The 24,511-nt window shown below is 37.0% G+C and overlaps 1 protein-coding gene across 1 annotated transcript in view; it reads right to left on the reverse strand.

Moving 5' to 3' along the window:
* Wdfy3 (WD repeat and FYVE domain containing 3) overlaps positions 1–24,511 on the reverse strand; it is a 265,342-nt gene that overhangs the window by 116,472 nt on the left and 124,359 nt on the right. The window contains exons 8-15 of the mRNA XM_042668429.1: positions 24,129–24,315; positions 20,307–20,473; positions 17,978–18,445; positions 17,032–17,133; positions 13,312–13,505; positions 8,791–9,248; positions 7,103–7,186; positions 1,380–1,557 (exon numbers count right to left, since the gene is read on the reverse strand). Of these exons, the coding sequence (XP_042524363.1) occupies positions 1,380–1,557; positions 7,103–7,186; positions 8,791–9,248; positions 13,312–13,505; positions 17,032–17,133; positions 17,978–18,445; positions 20,307–20,473; positions 24,129–24,315 (1,838 nt within the window). The remainder of the gene's footprint in view (positions 1–1,379; positions 1,558–7,102; positions 7,187–8,790; positions 9,249–13,311; positions 13,506–17,031; positions 17,134–17,977; positions 18,446–20,306; positions 20,474–24,128; positions 24,316–24,511) is intronic.

A 24,511-nucleotide genomic window follows, 5' to 3' on the forward strand; every position in this document is an offset into this window, starting at 1 on the left:
TGGCTCACGTCTGTACTCCTAGCTACTCAGAGGCTGAGATGTGAGGATCAAGGTTCAAAGCCAGCCAGGACAGGAAAGTCCGTGAGACTTATCTCTAATAAACCACTAGAAAACCAGAAGTGGTGCTGTGGCTCAAGCGGTAGAGCACTCGCCTTGAGCTGAAGAGCTGAGGGTCAGCGTCCAGACCCAGAGTTCAAGCCCTACAACCACCAAAAAAAAAAAAAAAAAAAAAAGCCAACCGGAGCAGGAAAGTCCATGCAACTCTTATCTCCAATAAACCATGAGAAAACCAGAAGTGGTGCTGTGGCTCAAGTGGTACAGCACTCACTCTGAGCTGAAGAGCTCAGGGACAGGGCTCAGGCTCAGATTTCAAGCCTCACAACCAAAAAAAAGAAAAAAAAAAGAACCAAAAGAAAAAAACCAAACATTCAGACAAATTAGGTAACCAGTTTACAGAGATCCAGCAACTTTAGAACATAGCTAAACAAAAATCCCTATTTTATAAATTTTGCTGGAAGCACACTCAGCTAGCTTCTACTGTCTTCCAATTTTTCTGGGTTCCATGACTAAATAACAAATAGTAGGTCTATTTTGTTGTTGGTGGTGTTTACCTGTCCTGGGGCTTGAACTCAGGGCTTGAGCACTGTCCCTGAGCTTCTTTTGATCAAGGATAGCACTCAACTACTTGAGCCACAGTGCTACTTCCAGATTTTTTTATGTGGTACTGAGGAATTGAACCCATGCTAGGCAAGCTCTCTACCACTAAGCCATATTCCCACCAGTAGATCTGTTTTTATAGTGGGTCTGAAATGTTTTTCAGAGGACGGTACCTAGCTGAAAGGAGAGCTCACATTTACACTTGTGATACTTTAGAGGCTACACAACATTTTAACACAGATAGCCAGCTGAATTCCAACTCATCCAAACTTCTGAGTGCTAAATATTAAAACAAATAACCTCAATAACCAGTCTCTTGTCCTATATTGCTAATTAACAATTTTCACTGCTGAGCTGTACTGACAAGGGAAAATAGAATTACTCCGGTAACATAAGTGACCCAAAGTAATCTTGGTTGAATTCACACTGCAATAACAGAAGTAATCAAAAATAACCTTGGTTGAATTTATATTGTGATAACAGAAGTAACCATGGTTGAGTTTGCATTGAAATAAATAAACTATATTTTAAAACATGCATAGACATCATTCATATAAAAAAGTATGGCTTAAAAAAGTCCTATTTTTTTTCTCTTAGCTACACTAGTATGCACTATCAAACAGTTCCATATCATTTCCTTACTGCCTGTTCGCTTGCTCATGGAAATACACTTTTCTGTTCATTTATAACAGCTGAGAAGGAACTAAGGCAACCAGGCTTACTTCTGGCTGTGTCACGGACCCCACAGAGGCCAAGAGGTCCAGCATGGCTAGCATGGCACCAGGATGGATGATGACGGCATCAGAACTCTGCAGAGGTGAAGCTGTCCCGTGGAGTTTCAGGTCAGCAACATTTTTCGCAGGGTAAACAGGGGGAGTTGAGACAGAATGATATGCATGCCTATAAAGGAAAATAATTAGTTAGAATTTAACCTCAACCACATTCTCGGGTCAGTTTTTCATCTTCTATTATTTTATTCACTAATATAAAAAAATCTTGAATTCGCGGATGAGTTATAAACCACCTTGAGATTGGGCTATTATCAACTCTCATTAAGGCATATATAGATAATTTAATTATTAATTCTTGGCTTGTATGTGTTTTTACCATTTAGATAATGGCACCCGTGTCAAAGGATGTAAAGAATAAGTGAAATGAGTCATTCAAAGCTCTAGGAAAATGAGAGTTTGGAGAAAATCTGATCAAAATTCAAGTTAAATTAATTATCTCAATGAGATTGTTTTCTTTGGAAGTTACCCCCCACTCCTCTACTCTACCTCATACCCTGCTAATGAATGGTGTTTGAACTCAGGGTCTCTAGCTTGCTTGGTTTCCTTGCTCAGCTGGTGCTCTAGCACTTGAGCCACACTTCTGTCCAGCTTTTATAGGTTATTTTTGAAATGGAATTTCAACGACTTTTCTGATGGGACTGGCTTTGAATCTCAATCCTATGGTTGTCAACCCCCCCCCCCCCCAGTAGAATTTTAGGCATATGCCACCAGTTCCCAGTTTGTCATGTATTTTGTCCTTTCTTCTGCCCGTGGGCAACACAATTAAGAACTGACAAGATTAAAGAGGCCTGCTCCGTGAGTCAAAAGGTCTAGGTGCTGGTCAGCTATGGAGTAAGGGAACCAAGGATCAAGGAAGTCTTCTTTTGGTTACTGGGAACTATATTAATCTATTGTGTCTATCCAATACTACCAAAAATACTTACCACTATTTTTTCAGACTTGGAAGGCATATTTTATCCATCAAGTTTTTATGAGTTAGAAAGCCAAGGCACATTCTGAATGTGCGTATTTCTTCTTGTCCATGGTCTCGCTTTTCTATTTCATAGTACATACTATTCATCTACAATTCATGAATCTGCACATTTTGCATCTTGGCAGTGAGAAACAGATGCTTGTGGCTACAGCCTATGGGAGCTTCTTGCTACAATGAGTCCGTCTCAGCATAAACCATCTAATGCTGAGCTCCATCCTGGACAGCAGCGCTGTTTCAGCTCTCTGACACCAGAGCAGCTTGGGAAGCAGACGCTTTACATCTGTGAGTTAGTACCAGAGAACTGGCACTGCCATGATTTTAAAAAGTACCATTCGCTTCTTCACAGAGATTCTAGGAAAGTATTTAGTTACACTTATAAAAAAAAAAAAAAATCACATGGGCATTCCTAGCTTAATTTAAAAGTCAGCCCATCTTCCAACTAATTCATGCCTTCACTTGCTATATATTTCTGCCTATTTGATTTCTAACCTTAAAGATTTACAAATGCTTATTGCATAGGTACTGTCCTCCTATGCTCATTCAATCTACCAAAAAAAAAAAAAAAAAGACTCCTAATTCTTCTGGGATGTAACTGGGCTCATAGGATTTCACAAAAGATAGTTTCATTACATTCAGAAAGTAACTCAAATTTGGGTAAACGTAGATTCTAACTGTACATTTCACTTACAGGTTTTCCTTTCCATATGTATTACTAAATTCATCAGTTTAATCTAGATTAGAATTTAAATTATGATCACATTCAAGAAATACACTGTTATTTGTTGGAAACCAAATTCATACATAATTATACATAATTAATAGTATTAAAAATATTATATGTATATAATTATTATAGTAGCAAACTTATAGAATCATATATAAAATATTCTATAAAGGGTTGGCATAGTTTTCAAACTAGAAAAACACTGTAAACACTGTAAAAATGTAATATAGCATTCATAAACTCAATTTAGTTGTACTGTAACAGGTATATGCCACACAAATTCTAATAAGTAATAGGCTATCACACAGACATTACTTTCTTTTTACTTTTGCCAGTCCTGGGTTTCAACTCTGGGCCTGGACACTGTTCCTAAGCTTTTCTGTTCAAACCTAGTGGTCTATCACTTAACTGCAGCTCCACTTTTGGCTTTTTTTAAATGGTTAATTGGAGATAAGAGTCTCAAGAATAAGACCTAACCTTTTGTAAAGAGGATGAAAAGAGGATAGAGGATCAAATCTTAGTCAATTTTTATGTTGATTAAATTAAAAAACTATAGGTACTTATATTCAATATTCCACCCATACTTAAGGCTTATTTACCTCTTTTAGGAATAAGTCTTTTTTTTTTTTGTCGGTCGTGGGGCTTGAACTCTGGGCCTGGGCACTGTCCCTCAGCTCTTCAGCTCAAGGCGAGCGCTCTACCACTTGAGCTACAGCGCCACTTCCGGTTTTCTGGTGGTTTATTGGAGATAGGAGTCTCACGGTCTCTCCTGCCCGGTCTCTCCTGCCCAGGCTGGCTTTGAAGCACGATCCTCAGATCTCAGCCTCCTGAGTAGCTAGGATTACAGGCGTGAGCCACCAGCACCCGGCATAAGTAAGTCTTAAAATCCAGAATCTGCTTTGTTTATCATCACATAGCTAAAGGCAATGAGTGATGGATTCCCTACTTACTCAAAAACTAGTACTTGCCATCTTCTCCAGGGCAGATCTATTTTATACAGTGTTGATTTCTTTGTATTTTGTTTTCAATTCCTCTAACTGAACATTATTCACTGATAATTCTGATTAATCCTACTAAATAACAAGAAAGGTCATGTGTGTTTTAGTTTTCCAAATTTGAGGGAAGGAGGGGAAGAGGGAGAGAAGAAAAAAGGAAGACAGGGAGGGAGGGTAGTTGTAGGGTATAAATATACTAAACAACCCTAAATTCATGTGAGACTATTCTGAATTATGCCATGGCTAACTGTAATGCAACTGAAACCATAACACACAGATTTTTTTTTTTTTTTGGTCGGTCATGGGGTTTGAACTCTGGGCTTGGGCACTGTCCCTCAGCTCTTCAGCTTAAGGCGAGTGCTCTACCATTTGAGCCACAGCACCACTTCCAGTTTTCTAGTGGTTTATTGGAGAGAAGAGTCTCACGGACTTTCCTTCCCGGGCTGGCTTTGAACCCAGATCCTCAGATACTCAGATCTCCTGAGTAGCTAGGATTACAGGAGTGAGCTACCAGCACCCAGCTAACATACAGATTTTTAAAAAGCATGTCTTTCTAGATACCTAATAAGTATCAATTTTCATTGCTATAGTAAGACTATATAGTAGTAGTAATTAGTGGTAATACTATTAAATAGTATTAGTAACAATATTAATATTAATAGCACTAGTTAGTAATAATACTATGACTAATAACATTATTACTAATAATATTATAAAATAGAGTCAACCCTCAGAATTTCCAGGACATTAGCTCCTAGACTCTGCATAACAAAACTCCATGGAGGCTAAAGTCTCTTCTAGAAAATGGCAAAGTATTTGTATATGACCTAAGATATTTCTTTTATTTGGTCCTAGGGCTTGAACTCAGGGCCTTGGTATTGCCTCTGTTGTTTTTAGCGCTAGGCTAGAGCTCTACCACTTGAGCCACAGCTCAAGTTCCAGGAGTCTCATGGACCTGCCTGAACTGGCTTCAAACAATGATCATCAGATGTCAGCCCCCTAAATAGGTAGGATAGTAGACACCAGTGGCTGGCTAGAATATTTCTTCAATAAATATACTTTATATCATTCCTAGGCTCATTATAATACTTAAATTGACTGCAGATGCTATATAAAATAGTTGTTACACTATTATTTAGAAAAGAGCAATGAGGAAAGTAAAGTAGTATGTGCATGTTCAGAAGAAACATAATTTTGAAAAACGTTATTTTCAAGTTTGAGGTTGCTTGAACCCACAGGACCAACATAAAGAATTGGCCATTATGTTGAAGTACACAATTGTAATCAGTACTTTTAACAGGTTAACTAAAATCATATTCAAGCTTCAAAATTTGAGTAATAAATAAGAGTCAAGCACAGTTTCAGGAGTGGCACCTACGGACATCTCTGAAGGGGTTAAAGACTTGTAGGGAGGAAGAGTACTTGGTGCCAGTACACAGACTCTGATCACAGGAAGTGCAGGCTGAGAGAGAGCTTCAATGGATCTCAACTGTACTTTTGTTCATCAACTTTTTGTCTTAATTCATAAACTTTATATACGAGATAGCAAATACATGTAGAACAGACAAAAGTTAAGAACTGTGTCAGTATTTTTCTTTACTTTTTTTCAAAGTTTAGCCTTGACAAGTCTGTTACAGCATCATATTTCAACTGGTTTAACCTGACTGAGAAAATGAACAATTCCTTGTAGTGCTGAGGTTCATTTTGCAGTAACAATAAAAGAAAAAAAACATTTAAAGTAAAGAGAAAATCTAGGAGGTAGCCTACTTAAAGAGATATGATGCCCTCAATTGTAACTATTTCTTTTTTTAACTCAGGGCTCTGTGCTTGCTAAGAACAAGCTTTACCACTGAGTCATGCCTCCAACCCTTTTTGCTCTGATTTTTCTGGATGGGAATCCTGTTATGCCAGGATGGCATGGATCTTGGTCCTCCCATTTATAGCCAGGTTGAAAGCATATCATCAACATATCCAGATTTTTAAGTTAAGTTGGAGGTTTCATGAACTTCTTTGCTAGGACTGGCCTGGAGCCACTTTTCTCCCATCTCGACCTTCTGTGAAGCTAGGATGAAAGAAACATTCCACACTTCTCAGGTACTGGATGAAACTAGGACTCAGGAACTTTATGCCTGGGCTGGCCATGAACCATTATCCTGCTGATCTCTAACTTCAAAGTAGATAGGATTAGAGGAATATACCACAGTGTAAGGGTCTTACAATTTTTGTTTGTTTAGTTTGGCCTGGTTGGTCCTGGGGCTTTAAACTCAGGACCTAGGCACCGTCTCTGAGATTTTGTGCTCAAGGGTAGCACTCTACTTGAACCACAACTCCACTTCCAATTATTTGGTGGTTAACTGAAATCTCATGAACTTCCCTGCCCATGATGGTTTCAAACCTTGATCCTCAGATCTCAACCTCCTGAGTTGCTAGGATGACAGGTGTGAGCCACCAGTGCCTGGTATCTCACTTATTTTTAATAAAAGATTTATCTACTCTAAATGTAAAATGTATAGTTTAGAATAAATAATAGAGATAAATAAAAAGTTCTAAACAACGTTCATACTTTCATATTTATTATCAAGCAAAATTAATAAATTTAAAATAAATTTTAAAAATTAAATTTAAAAAAGCAACTACGCCATCATCAACAACAAAAACCCCTCATCTGGCTGAGTGAGGGTGGATGGCAGGTTACACGTGTAATTCCAGCTACCTGGGAGGCCGAAAGCATAAGAACTGAAATTTGAGACCAGTCTAGGCAGAAAGATTCTAACACTTTATCTCAAAAATTACCAGCAGAAAACAAACATGGAGGTAAATCTCAATTGTATGCTACCAGCCTAGTAATAATAAGCACAAAGTCCTGAATTCAAACGCCTGTACAAAAAAAAAGCAAAACAAATGACAGCATAGGGAAAAAAACCACACAAAACAAGATGGACTCCTCTTATAAGATCAGTACCTTTTCCTCGACAAAGCTGGTGTCCCCCAAGGAGAGGGGAGAGAAGACTCACTTGTCAGGCAAGGAGGGATCTGTTCTGCACGACTATAGACAACAAAACAGGGTGGTTTAGAGAGGTTAGAAGAGAACAGCAGGTTGGCAGTTGGTTAGTTTCACAAGAAATGCCACTAAAAGTTTCCTAAAGGGCAGCCTACTGTCAGCAGGAGCAAGACCAAAACTACATGTGCACTAAATGAAACAGAAAAGCATGCTTACGGCTGATGCTTATTCTATTAATGTTAACATTTAATGTTTGTTAAATAGTGTTGTATACCATGTTTGACAATGTAAACTACGAATGAAGGGTATTAACTAGAATAAGTAAAAGACAAGAGAAGTTAATCTAATACAAATGTACAAAGCTTATTCCTTGAACTCTACACAATCCCATGCTTCCTATAATAGATAAGCTTTTTGGTCACTTGTGGGGCTTGAACTCTGGGCTTGGGCATTGTACCTGCGCTCTTCAGCTCAAAGCAAGCGCTCTACCGTTTAAGCCACAGCACCACTTCCAGTTTTCTAGTGGTTTATTGGAGATAAGAGTCTCATGGACTTTCCTGCCCGGGCTGGCTTTGAACCACAATCCTCAGATCTCAGCCTCCTGAGTAGCTAGGATTACAGGCGTGAGCCACCGGCGCCCAGCTTAGATATGTATTTTTATTTGAGAAAAAGTTGAAACAATTCTTGTTACAATACCTGGATTTTCAAAGTTACTATTATGGACTAAGAAATACTATTAAGAAACAAGGAATATCTCAGTGGGTATACATAGATAACCCATGGTACAGAACACAAAACATATTAAAAGCTCTAGTTACTTGCTCTATTTATTAGTGAAAAGTATCAACAGGCCACTTGTTTCATAAAAACAAAAAACAAAACTATGGTTACTACTAAAAGTGTTAACACTTGCAACAGATATATTAGCAGCATTATTCTATGACATTGTTTTCTAAGTGGAAATCTGAATATAAACAGAGTTGAAGCAATGCAAAAATGATTCAGAAAAAGTGGCTATCCTACATACTTCCTTAGAACTTCCTTAGAACTGTGTATTTCCATAACAGAACTTGACACAATGCACTGTAATTACTGTTTTCATATTAGCTGCTGTAAGAGAGTAATGATCAAGGTTGTCTAGCTCAGGGCTGTAACCTTAGTAACTTTATGCACAATGATTTTGTACAGATCAGGCCTTTGTTAAGCACTTGCTTATTAAATGGTTGAGTAAATGAGATAGACTCTTAAACATGATAGTTGGAAGACATCTGATATATCACTTTTTAAGAACATACAGAAATACTATCTTCTCTGGAAATATGTGTAATTATACCCATATTCTCCTATTGATAACCAATATCATGAAGTCCAGATGGACCTGATAATTTTGAGGGCAAAGAAGAAGAGAGCAATAGTAAATACCATCACTAAAGGCAAGTCATAAAACTATTTAAGTGAACCTGAATTCACAAATAAAACAGACTCCTTTACTGAAAAACTTAACACCAGGGAAGCATGTAATTCCCAAATAAAAGTAAATAGAAGATTCATTTCCTTTTGTTTTCCTGTGTCTTAACTTAGAATTCAAATCTTAATGTTGAAATCATCCCGTGTGCTACCTTAAATGAGAATTCAGAGCAGAGCCATACCTGTCAAAAGAATCTGTTGCTACTTTGTAGAGATAAATAAAGAGTTTACTGCAGTGTCGCAAAGTGGGTGACACTGAATCCACTGAGGTCACGTCTTCCTCGAGTAGTCTCTGAAATGGCTGTGTGTTTGAGGGGAAGACATTCATGACGCTTATTTTTCTTAGGTCTGAGAAGCAGCCAAGAAATCGAACGGCATCTGCCAACTTCTCATACTGAATCTCTGTTTTGAAGAAATGAGAGTTGGCTGGCTCATAGCGCATTGCTGCAGTCAATGTGCAGAACACAGTGTGGAGAAGCTCAAACACTTGATTTTGGTTCACTTTCTCCCAGCCATTCTTCGGTGGAGAGCTTAAGGATCTTTCCATAGCAACGAGCAAGGATGTAATGTACACAAATCCTCCAACTTTCCTAAAAACTGTTCTTGAACGATGGCTTTCTCGAAGTACTGACAAAAGGGCCTACAGGGGATAAAACACGAACCATGACTTAAATTAAAAAAAAACAATTCAAACAAAAACTATGCATAAATGTCAAACATCTGATGTGAAGCTTTCTGTCATTTGCCTAGTGAGATGTATAAAGTACATCAAATACTTTGCTAGTTAACTAATGCCATAAAACGGGCAGGAGACAATTTCCAGTTATCATTATATCCAAAGGCTAACTAAAAAACTCTACTTAGGCCTTTAATTGATAGTATCATCTACAAATTAAGTAATTACACCCAGGCAAGTCTAATTCCCCTACTCATGCAACTAATCATTACATTATAGACTGGCCTGGGCCTGCAATTTGAATCTGTTTACATATACAATGACTTCTTTCCTTCATATTTAAGTATCTGAAAGAAAGGTATGTCTATTATTTAAAACACAACTTAAAAATCTTACCAGTTATTACATGTGAACATCATTTTATGAACATAATTCACAGATTTCTAAGGATGTTGATATCTGAAGAACGGAAAAGCTATATATATATTTATATATATATATACACATCTATATATACACATATACATACATATACATGTGCGTATATACATATATGTGTGTATATCAACATTTTGAAATGTATTGCTTCAGAACTTATAAAGACATCACTGTATATAATTTATGCTTTAATTCATTTTTAAAAACAAAGTATACAAACTATGTATGTAATAAAATCTTAAAAATACTCTATAGCTAGGTGCCAGTGGCTCCTACCTATAATCCTAGCTATTCAGGAGACTGAGACATGAGGATTGCAGTTTGAAGCCAGGCTGGGCAGAAAAGTGTGTGATACCTTATCTGCAATAAATGACCAAAAACTTGGAACAGAGCTCAGGCTTAAGTGGTAAAGAACTAGCCTTGAGAAAAATAGCCCAAGTTACAGTGCGTAGGCCCTGGGTTTAAGTCCCAGGATTGGCATAAACAAACAAAACAACCCACACTATATTTTTCCATTATTTTGTAACCAATTAATTTCTGTTTTAATCGTATTTGCTCAATAATAAAACTTCCTTGTCTTGTCAAATTTAATAAACTGTATTTATACTTGAAATATTAACTCATATTAATATAAGCCTTTTTAACTTAAAAGAAGATCTTATAGAATTTTACAGATTAACTGCAAATGTTATGGTATGAATGATTGTGTTTAAATCTAATTTAAATAATGTTTCAGCACCTATTCAACCTCCCACCAAGTAAAGCAAAAACAGCAACTCACCTCACAAGAAACATAGGTAAAACACTGCAAAGCACCTGGTATGGAAGCCTATCACATTTTTTTGAAGAATACATTGGGGAAAAAATATGACAAGTAAAGTCATACGTAGCTTTAACAATGAAGATTAGCAATGAGAAGAGATCTCTCTGTTGTAAAGACTCACAGCATACTTATACACTCCCAGGTGTCACAACCTACTGCACTGGACAGTCAGCCTATTGCTCTCAGGCTCCAGGCCTGCACAGTGATTGATACGCTGCTATATACTGTAAGAGCCATAATATAATGGTAAGAATTGTGTGTTTTAACATAACTAAACATAGAAAAGGGATAATAAAATGCAACAGAGCACCGGGTGCTGGTGGCTCATGCCTGTAATTCTAGTTACTCAGATCTGAGGAGTTCAAAGCCAGCCCAGGCAGAAAAGTTTATGAGAATCTTAGCTCCAATTAACTAGCAGAAAACTGGGAAGTGGAGCTGTGGCTCAAAGTGAGCCTTTAGTAAAAAGAGCTCAGTGAAGTGCCTAGGCCCTGAGTTCAAACCCCATCACCAACAAAAAAAACGAAACAATAAAATCCACAACTGACAGAACAAATATAAAAGGCAACAAACTTTTCAGTTCTAGAATAGCATATGAATTTATTATTTGATAGATGAGGAAGAATGTATTCAGAGAAACATGTAAAACCTCACTGTAAGAATTATAATGGCAAACCGTGCACCAGTGGCTCACATCTATAATCCTAGCTATTCAGGAGGCTGAGATCTGAGGATCGTGGTTCAAAGCCAGCCCGGACAGGAAAGTCCATGAGACTCTTATCTCCAATAAACCACTAGAAAACCGGAAGTGGTGCTGTGGCTTAAGTGGTAGAGTGCTCGCCTTGAGCTGAAGAGTGCAGGGACAGCGCCCAAGCCCAGAGTTCAAGCCCCATGACTGACCAAAAAAAAAAAAAAAAATTATAGTGACTCCAAGCAATTTATGAGACTGAGTTGAAAGATGGCAGTTCAAAGCCAAACTAGGCAGAAAAGTTTGTGAGACTTTTATTAAACAGTTATAAACCATGTATGGCTCAGATGAAAAAGGACCAGCCTTGAACAGAAAAGCTAAGCAAAGCCACGAGGTCCAGGTCCAGAGTTCAAGTTCAAGTCCTAATACACACACACACACACACACACACACACACACACTTACAAAACGGGTTAAGAAAAACAGCGCTTATGAATCCTTAGTCTGATACTCTGTATTGCAGTTTTCTGGACAGGTCATCTCTTATGTCTTCAAAGCTGACTTACCCATGGATATTATCACATCAAAATCTTAGTAACTGAAATATTTAAAATACTGGGAAAAATTTAATTATTTGCTTAAGTTAGTAACAAACATCAAAGTCACTTGCTAACTATTTTCTGTAAGTTACTATTCTGAATGTTCTTGAGCATCTGCATGTGGAATTAATATATAACACAGGGCTGTTGCACAACAGGCTGGACATCCAGCCAGAGTGTGAATTACATTGTGAACCTAGGAGTGACTCTACTATGAGATGTACACAACAGTGAAATCACTTCTCAAAGCAGATCCTCATTTATTTAAGGAAGAGCCGAATATAAAGCTATTATTTCACCATTTAAAATTAAACTGATTTTTAGAGGGCATAATTTGAGCCAATGAAAAATTCTGATTATAAGAATTACTCTTCCCCCACTTGCTTGTTGATTTTTAAATTTATGCATTTACTTACTGATTTCTTTTGATCTCTTCCTGGCTTTCTGGCTAAATAACATGTTTTAGTCATTTTATTTTGTTCTCTGGCCTAACCGTAAGTCAACTATTTTTTTAAGTCGCTCTGCTTCCTTCCAATGGAAAATGGTATTCAGAAAGTGAGTGTCAATGAATAAATGGAAGAATGAAAATTTTAATGGAACTCTCTAACTTGGTACACGTTATTTAAATTCAAAGAGAGTGAAGAGAAAAGAATGTGTGTGAAATATCTCTGAAGCTTAATAGCTCTGTGGAAGGAATACAGTACTGCAACCAGGGGCCAGTTAATTCTAGCACATTATTCCCTATGTTTAAGCTTTCTCATCTGCAAAATAAGGCACCCCTTACTTTATTTAGTTTCTGAGGAGTAAAGTGACAAAAGAATATGTGAATTATACTGTTTGGGATTCACTGGAGATACCAAATATAAATATTTTTATATATTTATGAAAAATATTTCAAAATATAAATATATATTTGTAACATAATTATACAATATATGTATATTTTCAACATTGCATATAACATTTTATTTCACAGATGTATAAAAAACTAGTGGTTGGGGGCTGGGAAGGTGGCTCAGTGACAGAGCGCTTGCCTTGCATGCATGAGGCCCTGGGTTCGAAGCAGAAAGAAAAAAGCCGGAAGTGGCGCTGTGGCTCAAGTGGTACAGCGCTAGCCTTGAGCTGAAGAGATGAGGGACAGCGCCCAGACCCAGAGTTCAGGCCCCACGACCAGACCCCCCCCCCCCCAAAAAAAAAACTAGTGGTTGTAAGTGAACAGATAATATTCACATTAGCTTATTAAGATGCTATACTTTGCTAATGTACTTTTAAATTTAAGATAATTATTATAAGCCAGTAAAACTACTACAGGTTTATTAGCAGTAGGTCGATAACCTACTGAAAGACATGAATATTCTTCCAAATCTTTAATATGTACTAACGTGGTTTTTGAAATTTCCCTATCTTTAATGAACTATAAATCGCTTCCAAAAACCCCCACGGATTATAGCAGCCAGACAGTAAGCACATTATCCAACTTACCCTTAAAATGTCAGTCTTCAACTGTAGTTCTGTGGGTGGAGCTGAGTGCATTAAGCCCAGTAGTGTGCCCATGTCATCGTCCCCATTTGGAGACAGCACCAACTGCTGGATCGTCATCAGGGCGTGCTGCCTGCACTGAGGGTACTTCACTATGTTGTGCGCACACCGTGCACCTCCAAACTCGCGGAATATGCCTGAAAGGAGGAAGAAAGGCACAGAATGTAGGAGACCTTCAAGCACTCTATTAGCCAGATGAATTAAAATGAAATTTCTTTTGTAGGTAGACATTCAAAGCAATGAAAATAAGACCTAGCCAAGTATTTCAACTCTTAAATTCCCATGTGAAAATGGGTACTATAGGATGGCAGAAGATGTATGTCCACATTTTCTCAGCTTAAGATTAATGAATGCTCTGACATCTACCACATCCGAATTCTCCAAATCTAAAGTGTTTATAAAATCTCCAGGAACCCAGCACTGAAATCAACTTATGTAAAAGGGGTTCAAGTGAACAGACCCCTTACATATGAGATTTAAACTGAACAGTCCTTCAAAAATAGTAGCAAAAAAAGAATGGAATAAATTACCACGAGAAAAATTGTAAGGAACTATGGTAGAACACAAGAACAACAACAACAAAAAGAAATTGTATAGTAGAAAACATTGTTACTATACTGCTCCAAAACCGCGGTGTAGATTGACTTATTTAGTTCATAATCCCCTTCCATACAGGAGTCTAAAGGAACAGTTAGTGAATGACAGCCAGATTTATATCTACATATCCCAGCTTATAACTCTGTGTTCCTGTTCTCATATCAAATTCTACCTTCAGCTAAAATGTAAAAAGTGTGTTAAGTGATATAAATCAGTAATTAGTATTTCCTTGTAATTCCTTGTTTTCCTGATGTTTTTAGAATACTTTGAATATATCTCCATTATTATTCAGATCAAAAAGTTTTGTTATTGGGGCTGGCTCAGTGGTAGAGCGCTTGCCTTGCATGCATGAGGCCCTGGGTTCAATTCCTCAGCACCACATAAGCAAAAAGAAAAAAGCCGGAAGTGGCGCTGTGGCTCAAGTGGTAGGGCGTTAGCCTTGAGCTGAAGAGCTGAGGGACAGCGCCCAGGCCCAGAGTTCAGGCCCCACAACCGGACCCAAAAAAAAAATTTTGCTATCATTTAGATGTTTGGTTCTTCCACAAATCTTGGAACCTTTGTGATTTGTTTCATTAAACGTTAAATAGCTGATACTATACTTTGCTATAGCAGCCACTATGCTATCAGAGTAACAGTTTTCTACTTAGTGACTTCACAGGAATTATGTGAACTTGAAGTGAGTATTAAGTCATGTGCTTAACATTTAGCATATGGAAGGCTGAGTGTGATGGTTTACACCTCTAAACCCAGCACTCAGGAGGCAGAGGTAGGAAGATCAAAAGTGAGAGATCTGTCTGAATTCCAGACCAGCCTTAGCTACAGTGAGATACAGTGAGACCTGGTCTGAAAAAAGTGGGGGTGGGGGGAGGAAAGAAAGATTATTAGCACGTAAGTATGGTGATGCACTCCTGTAATTACAGCAGGAGGTAGAGGCAAGGGGAGCAAGTTCATAGCCAGCCAGCCTGCACTAGATAGACAAAAATTCAACAACAAAAAATTTAGTCCACAGCATTTGCAACAACTTCTGATTATGTGAAAGTTCGGGCTTACTTACCTGCTAGTTACCATTTAGGACCATTATATAATAATTATGGTTAATACTTTCAATAATTTACTATAAGCAAAGTACTGCTTCAAAGTGCTGCAGATCATATAGCCAAGTAACAACTTTCTTAGCAAGGAAAAGAAAGGTATCAAGCAAAGAACTGTGTAAGAATGTATGGTACTTGGAAGAGGTATTAAGTAACTGAATCACAGAGTAAACATCCTATTCCCCTTCAAGAACAGATGGACCAGTCCTTCTCTGTGTAACTCCATGTCACCTCATGAAAAGCTAATTTGCCAAATAAATTCCTGTCTGTGTATCTTTATTATGTTTCTTAGAACCTGAATCAACTAAATCTAGTTTGAAGAAACAAGAAAATTATGCTTTATACAACAGACAAAATGTTACTCCAGTGCCCATTACACTTCAATCACACTGCTTCAATTACCTACTAAATTCATTCAGCTGTGTCTTGGTAGTTGACAAAATTGTATTTAAATTATTACTTATATGATTATGAGTTTATATCTTTCTCAATTAGATGGGCAATTCCCCTTGAGTAAGAATTATCTTTGTATCTCTGACAACTAGTATGATGCCTGGGAAACATAATGTATTTTATGTTGAACACTGAATTTCTCTGTTCAGGAAAATAAACAGTCATCCATTTGTGAATAAGACTCATTGATGTCCTCATTCAGTCACTCACACATGGCTTCCCATACACTTACAATCTAATCCAATCTCCTTGCTATGTTCTAAAAAGTTCTCCCTACCCACTTACCTGCGCTTAGATTTCCCACATTTATTCGTCTCAAGATGTATTGACCTAATGGCTTGAGAGTGTTATTAAAATTTTAAGTAATCATTTTTATTTTATTTTTTTATTTATGTATTTTTTTGTCGGTCGTGGGGCTTGAACTCTGGGCCTGGGCGCTGTCCTTCAGCTCTTCAGTTCAAGGCGAGTGCTCTACCACCTGAGCTACAGCGCCACTTCTGGTTTTCTGGTGGTTTATTGGAGATAGGAGTCTCACGGTCTCTCCTGCCCGGGCTGGCTTTGAACCGTGATCCTCAGATCTCAGCCTCCTGAGTAGCTAGGATTACAGGCGTGAGCCACCAGCGCCCGGCTTAAGTAATCATTTTTAAAAGGAACTATGATACTTTATCAATATAGTTGGATGCTGAGTGCAAGTGGCTAGCTACTGAGGAGGCTGAGATCTGAGGACTGAGGTTTAAAGCCAGCCTGCACAATAAAGTCCATGAGACTCTTATCTCCAATTAGCCACCAGAAAATCTAAGTGAATTATGTCTCAAAGTGGTAGAGTGTTAGTCTTGAGCAAAAGAGCTCAGAGACAGTGCCCAGGTCCTGAGTTCAATCCAAAACCTACAACAAAAAAATACAGTTGGACTTCTGCTAACTGCAGGAAGAAAAGGATTGAAGAAAATCTGAGACCAAAAGTAAAACAAAATATCTAGTGAAGTATTTTATTTGAAGAGACTCAATTTTTACTACAGAATCTGTCTTTAATTTCTTTTCCTCTTTTTCTTCTTTGTTGCAAGAATGGGACTCAGCTTAGTGCTTGCCATTTTGCTCATTCGCTGGTGCTCTACCAACTGAACCAAGCCTGGAACCCCCTAATCATTTTTTTGATATTTCCTTATGATTGTAACATTAAAATAGTTTTAATGTGCGTTTTTTGAAAAACTCAGTCACTCAGTGGATCGGTGAAGAAAAATTAAGCCAATTACTTGAATAAGAGTTCATTATATAAGTAAAAAATTAGTTACAAAAGGACTACTTTAAACACAAGGGATATAATCAAAAGTAATAAAAAAATTGAAAACAGTAACAGTGCTTCATCTATATTGCTGTCATAGTACTGTAGGGACATGACTGTACAATCATGGAATCAACAGTCCCTCCTGCATGGAACAGAAGCATTTCAGAAGAAAAGGTCACTACAGAAGTGTAACCAGAGGAAGTCTCTTCACAAAGCATTTACAGTGGCTTTTCTAACTACCTGCATTTGTGTTTGATCCTTGGAGAAGCACTGTCAAGGTCTCCATGACCAAAAGAGCCAGATGCTTTTGGTCTTCAACTGAACTGTTATTTCTTGAGTCTCCTAGAAAAGAAGTTCCAAATTATCAAAGTGGCAAGCTCATTTTTTAGAGTCAGTTTTACTTTCTTAATTCCCTTTAATACTTAGAATTCACATTCAGCACTACTACAATGGCTATAATACAACCTTTAAAATGATACACAGTTCTAACATCTGCGCTAAGTCAATGTCAAAACTCAAAGTCAAATCAATGTCAATAAACTTTATTTTGGTGTGGCTATAAAGGCATTTAAGAAATACTGAAAACGAAGAAGGCAAGCTAAATCTATCCTTCTAAGGAAAGTCAACAGCAGAAGGCTATATCTTCATGTCCAATGACAAAGAAACCTACAAATAGAATAAACTACTCAAATTTTATTCACTCATATTTAATACCAGATTTATTTAATGCCAGATACTACTTACTGTACTTTTATCAGATTTGCCACAAAGGTACCTAATAATACATTTGTGCTAATATCAATAAATATTTTGCCTGTGTAACTTATTAAAAGATTTAGAGGTACTTACACATGTAACTATAATACATAATTGCAATTATTTCCAGAATCTTGTAAAAATTCTCTCATAGACAGTAATAGTTCCTCATAATGTAATGTAGTTCATACATGTTTTCCCTCATCTTTTACCCTAACTTAAATTGTCTTTACTACAATAATAATATTTGTAGGTTCCCTTTATCCAGCCTCTTGGGCTAGAGGGGAAAACTTTGATAAATATTCACTAGAAATTCCCAATCATATATCAGGAAGTTATTAAAATCAATAATCCAAGGAGAAGCACAACAAGAAAAAGTCTTCCCAACCTCCCTTGTCAAGTGAAAACAGGACCAGGGCAAATACTTTACCTTGTTCATTCAGTGCCTGAGCTGGGTCCTTCAACAGGGCAGCATATTTATGCAAAAGAGTTACCATGACCTCAAGAAGACCCACTTCCCTGAATACATCCTTAAATACATAGTCATGTCTTGTGAACTTAAGAAGTGTCTTCATTGCAACAATGCTACAGTGGTAAGAAGAGCTAGATTTTAAGAGGATACTAACACTAATAAGTTCTTTACACGGAATATAATTTAAGCTAAAAACAACAAACTCCAGCATCTCAAAGTATTTGTTTTGTACTTCGGGGAGTTTAGAAATCTTCTCTGCAAACTGTGACAATGTGTGTTGTGATTCTAGGATGAAATAATTAGCATTGTCTGCCATGTAAATATTTGTGATAGCATCAAGAATGATCTGGGCAAGGAAGTTGGTTTTTGCTTTCAAAAATGCATTCTGAAGAACTGCAAAGGCCTGGATGTTTCTCACACTGTGACCTGCAACAGAAAACAAGAACACAAAAGTAGGTGCTATGTGATATTTTAGTCATGGAAAACGAATCTACTTACATACAACTTTCAACATCAACTATTTAATAAGAATATATAGCCTGGTTAAAGATCTTATTTTTCTTCAACAGGTACAAAACATTCAATTAAAAATTATGATTGCCAGGCGTTGATGGTTCATGCATGTAATCCTTGCTATTCAGGAGGCTGGGATCTGAGGATTACAGTTCAAAGTTGGCCTAAAAAGGAAAGTCTGTGAGACTCTTACCTCCAATAAACTACTAAAAAAGCTAGAAATGGGGCGGTGGCTCAAGTGGTAGAGCACTATCCTTGAGCTAAAGAGACTCAAGGACAGCATCCAGGCCCTAAATTCAAGCCCTACGACCTACAGGCATATGTGCGTGCACATACTACAAACATACACACACACACACACACACACACACACACACACACGCACAAACATATTGATTAAACCCCTCAGGTATCATCATGAATATTTCAACTCAAGTATATAACATACGTTGGAAATCAATTGCTTTAGAAAGAATTAAAGTGTATTGTGTACATCTAGTTTCTGAGTGGAGATAGGTCTTCTTCATTTGAATATAGTAAGACTGACCCTGAATGGAAGGACACCTCCTCTCAATTTGAAGACTTGAAAGCTGTAGTAATAAGCTCAAGAGCAGCAAAAATGAAAACAGAGCATTAGGAGGGAAAGAAGTTCTCTAAGTTTCCATTTTCTCTTCACATTTATACAACACCGTAATTTTCTTAAGTGTTAGTTCAGAAGTTTATTCTGTGTGGAGGCTAAAACTTGCAATTTTTTACATAAACATTTGTCAAGGCAACTAAAGACCGGTTACTAAGTATATTTTTAAATGACTCTCAAATGTATCAATTAGAAAAAAATTACACATGATTCATGACACTAATAATAATCATTATTGAGAAGTTAACACAGAAAGTTGTATTTGAGGAAAATGTAAATAAGTTTTTATCTCTAAAAATGTCCCCTGGTCCAAAACTATTACAAGAATAAAGCATTCACAAGACTGACCAAAAAAATTAACCCAGGTCCTTACAGAACAAGCTGAAGTTTTAGATATAACGTAAATATAAAACTCAGAAAAATGCACAATGGGCTAGAAGGTTGTTCAGAAATCTTGTTGCAAATATTTATGAAAAATATAAAGATGTTTTTCCATCTTCAACTTATATATTATTTCAGTTTTCATTTTTAACACTAATTTATTCAATGTTTGGCAAATATCAGAGATTAGTTCATTTTCAATTATTTGTCAACAATAAGTTTGTTCTTTTTAAGATATTTTTAAGTAGCTGTATAAAGGGTTTTCAATGAGTCCAATGCATGTTGGATCAATGTCATTCTTCTCATAGTTCTCCCCCATTTCTCCCAATCCCACCCATCACCTCAATTTTTCTAGTTCCATTTTACACACACACACACACACACACACACACACACACACACACATTATGACTGTATTTCACCCACTCCTTCAATATGCTTCTTCCTACCTTTGAATTAGCTGTAGCTTTACCATAAACCAAGTTTAGACAAACTTCTAGATATACAAATGTAAAGGCCTAACTAAATGTGACAAAAGAAGTGACAAATTAGTTAAGGTAAGAGCTAGATTTAGGATAATATGAGAAAATACAAATTTTCTGAAATTTGGTCACTATTTGGTTTCAAGTGACGTCATTTATAAAAGATGAGGCAGATTAATAAACACGTGCAAGGATGAATTGTCTACCATAAAGACAGCCTTCTCCATTTCTCTATATAGCTAGGAGAGGGTGTAAAGATGAGGTTAAAACTCACCTTTGCCTGCAGGCTGAGGGACTGCAAATCCAGGCAATAAAAAAGGTGCCCCTGTGGTAATACCAGCTGGCTTGAGTTCACTGACCCCATATGTTGTTAGGGAAGTTATCAGATGAACAAGATCTTTCAAGGCATCTTTGGATTCTGCCTCTTTCGCTTGTTCCAATCTAGAAAAAGTACAATTAAGCAAACTTTTTTTTGTTATAGTTTTCAACTTAATGCAGAAAGTATTTTTCAATTTTAGAATCAGTAAATAAACATTCAGTTCTTAGAAAGATTATTACAATTTTTCCTATGGTTAAAACATATACATGTTTTATTGTAACACATCATAGCATATTTGGAAGAAAATCATCAACAATCAGAAGATATGATATAATTCAGATGCTAATTTTGTCACTAATAATGTTACTTTAGATAACCACTGATCTTTGATAGAAAGTTTTATTATGATAAAAGAATTAGATTAAATATTTTTTCTCAAATTCTCTAAAGCTCTAAACTTATATACATTTTACCTGATTAAAACCCAAACCTCTTGAATACTCCATCCTAAGACATTTTCTCTGTAAGTGATGTTTCAAAATGAACTCTGCGAAGAGTTCTAAGAATTTTACCTGCATTGCATTAATTTATCCAGGTAATATTGTTAGATAGGTTTTGGGTACCTAAAGAAATTTTTTTAATAGTCTTAATTCCTTTTGAAAGAACATTGTTTGGAGTCATGTAGGAATTACCTTTTGAGTCTGGCTTTAATGAGAATAAAAAATGCTGGAAGAAATCTAAATGCTCAGTCCCATAATATCCACTTTTAAAATCTTAATGTATTTTTGGGCTGGGAAGGTGGCTCAGTGGTAGAGTACTTGCCTTGCATGCTGAGGCCCTGGGTTCAATTTCTCAGCACCAAATAAGCAGAAAAAGCCGAAAGTGGCACTGTGGCTCAAATGGTAGAACAATAAGCTTGAGCTGAAGAGCTGTAGGACAGAGCCCAGGCCCAGAGATAGGCTCCATGGCCGACCAAAAACAAACAAACAAACAAAATCCTAATATATTTTTAACTTGTCTTTCAATGTGAAAACTTTAGTTTCTATAAAAATTTTTATCAACTCACAGACATAACTGGGTAGCCTTCTTTGTTCTTACTTTTTAGTTATCCATGTAAGCCTCAACGTTAATATAAGCTCTTCTCAAGGAACCACAGAGAAAGAAAGATATGGCTCAAATGGTAGAGCACAAGGTTCAAACAAAAAAAGCCAAGTACAAGGCCCTGAGTTCAAGCCTCACTGCTGGGGCATGTGCAAACACACAAACACAGATATACAGACATACACACACACACACACACACACACACACACACACAAATGCCCATCAAGAAGCATGTGCAAACACACAAACACAGATACACACACACACACACACACACACACACACACACACACACACAAATGCCCATCAAGAAGCATGTGCAAACACACAAACACAGATACAGATACACACACACACACACACACACACACAAATGCCCATCAAGAAGCAACCACAGCTTTGGCAGGAAGAAGGAAGGACAGGGAACAGAAGACAAGAGCACTGATATACATGAAACTCTGTCTACATTTAGAATCAATAACTATAGGTAATCATTATACAATTAGGATCAATAACTACAGTTAAGTATCAGGACTGAATATTAATCCCTTTGAGGTATTATATAATATCAACCTGCATTCTTTTTTGTATATTTTTTTATTGTAAAGATACTGTACAGAGGGGATACAGTTACATGAGTAAGGTAATTGTAATGTATACATGTCCTACCTCCTCCTTTGTTTTTCCCCCCTACCATCCCTTCCCTCCCCACCTCCCTGACTTCTCCCTCCCCCATACCCAAAGTTGTAAAGTTCATTTTCAACATAGTATCTTGTACATCTCACTGTTACAATGGGTCAAACTGTGTCCTTATTTAGGCATTTCGTTATTTCCCTTCCCCTCCCCAAATTAGAAAATTGTATATACAAGATGCAGGGCACCAGAATCAAATACAGTAAAAATGGGTTATACCATGGTCAACCTGCATTCTGATACTGTGGCACAAACTAGCCCTCCAGTAGTAACATGAACAGCTAATTTCATCAACTTAGGAAACAAGCACAAAAAAATAACTAGCATATAAAATGGAAAGGCAAGGTAAGTAAAACCTTTTGGAAAAACTGATTGTTTTTATATGAATGTCAAAGGTCTCACTCAATTTAAATAATTGTTCTTGCTATTAACTTTATTAATAAAAGTATTATAAGTACTATAAATAAAGAAAACCAAAAATATAAATAAACACAAATATTTATTAACACTTCAGGATAATGATAGTAAATTCATGTAACCTCTTCTCCAGCAGTTACTAAACAAGAGCAGTGTTACTAATATCTAACCTTTCTACTTGACCATTTTATTCTAGACTATAGCTTTCTACTTTGTTGATAGAATATGCACGAAAAGGACAGCAAAGCAAAGAGGACATCACAGCATATTGCATACATTAAATAAATGTGTGAGTCCCCAGTTAGAATGGCTATAATCAGGAAATCTAATAACAGATGCTGGAGGGAATGTGGCCAAAAGGGAACCCTACTGCATTGTTGGTGAGAGCGTAAACTTGTTCAACCACTTTGGAAAGCAGTATGGAGGTTCCTCAAAAGACTCCCCATAGTGCTCCCCTATGGCCCAGCAATCCAACTTTTGGGCATTTATCCAACCGATCACAAACAAGGCTGTACTAAAGCTACCAGCACAATTATCTTTATCGTAGCATTATTCACCATAGCTAAGATATGGAACCAACCCAGATGCCCCTCAGTAGATGAATGGATCAAGAAAATGTGATATTTATACACACACACACACACAATAGAATTCTATGCCCCCATCAGAAAGAATGGAATCGCCCCATTTGTTCACACACACACACACACACACACACACACACACACACACACACACACACACACATACACACACACACACACACACACACACACACACACACACACAATGGAATTCTATGCCCCCATCAGAAAGAATGGAATCACCCCATTTGTTAGGAAATGGAAAGACTATGAAAAAATATTAAGCAAAGTAAGCCAGACCCAAAGAAACATAGTTTCCCATGGTTTCCCTTATTTGCAATAACTAGTGTAAGTCTAGGACAAGCAGAAAAGGTCAAAAGCTATATACGTAGGACCTTATAATGATGTTAAGTGAAATGAACCCCAAATTAGGGACACAAGTGGTTTTTTCTTTCTTGCTATTGTTTTTAATGTATTTAAAATGTACTATGTGCTTTTTTTTGTTTGTTTCTTTTATATGTTCTTCCCCCATGCTATACCCCCCTTGTTGTCACTGTATTTGATTCCAGTGCCCTGCATCATATACATACAGTGTTCTAATTTGGGGAGAAGGGAAAAACAAAATGCTTAAATAAGGATAGAAGTTGACCCATTTTAACAATGAAATGTACAAGGCACTATGTTGAAAGTGAATTTTACAACTGGGGGGGGAGAGGAGGGGTGTTGGGGAGATGGGGAGAGAATAGATGATAGGGGAAAAACAAAGGAGGAGGTAACAATGCTCAATAGGAAATGTACTCGTTACCTTACTCATGTAACTGTAATCCCTGTGTACAGTATTTCTACAATAAAAAAATGTTAAAATAAAGAAATAAATGCGTGAGCGAATCCTTTCTATAATCCCTAAACACATTGTTCCCTTTGATAGAAAAAAAACCAAACACCTTAGAAGACACTTCAAACATAATTCTGGTACTTACCTAAGCAAAAGATCACAAAGAAAATTATATCCTTGCCATATCCGAAAATCATCTAAGAGAGTTTGGGAAACATCACTGGAATCTTTGAGGAAACAAGAAAGCCCAGCAAACATTTCAACAATTTCTAAGGGAGACAGGTCATCTGACTGCTGCATATTCTGAACACATGTAGATAAACATTCTTTTTCTGTAGGAATAAATAATGGAATAAGTAGTTACTATTTATTTATATCTGCTGCTTAAGAAAATGTCCTTCATTCTTAACTGGTGTTTAATGGTGTTTGTGCCAGTCCTGGTGCTTGAACTCAGAACTCAGGGCCTGAGTGCTGTCCTGAGGGTTTTTTTTTTTTCCCCTCTCAAGGTTAGTCCTGTATCACTTGAGC

This window comes from Dipodomys spectabilis, unplaced genomic scaffold (assembly GCF_019054845.1).
Source record: "Dipodomys spectabilis isolate Male_0828 unplaced genomic scaffold, ASM1905484v1 ptg000436l, whole genome shotgun sequence".
Lineage (NCBI taxonomy): Eukaryota > Metazoa > Chordata > Mammalia > Rodentia > Heteromyidae > Dipodomys > Dipodomys spectabilis.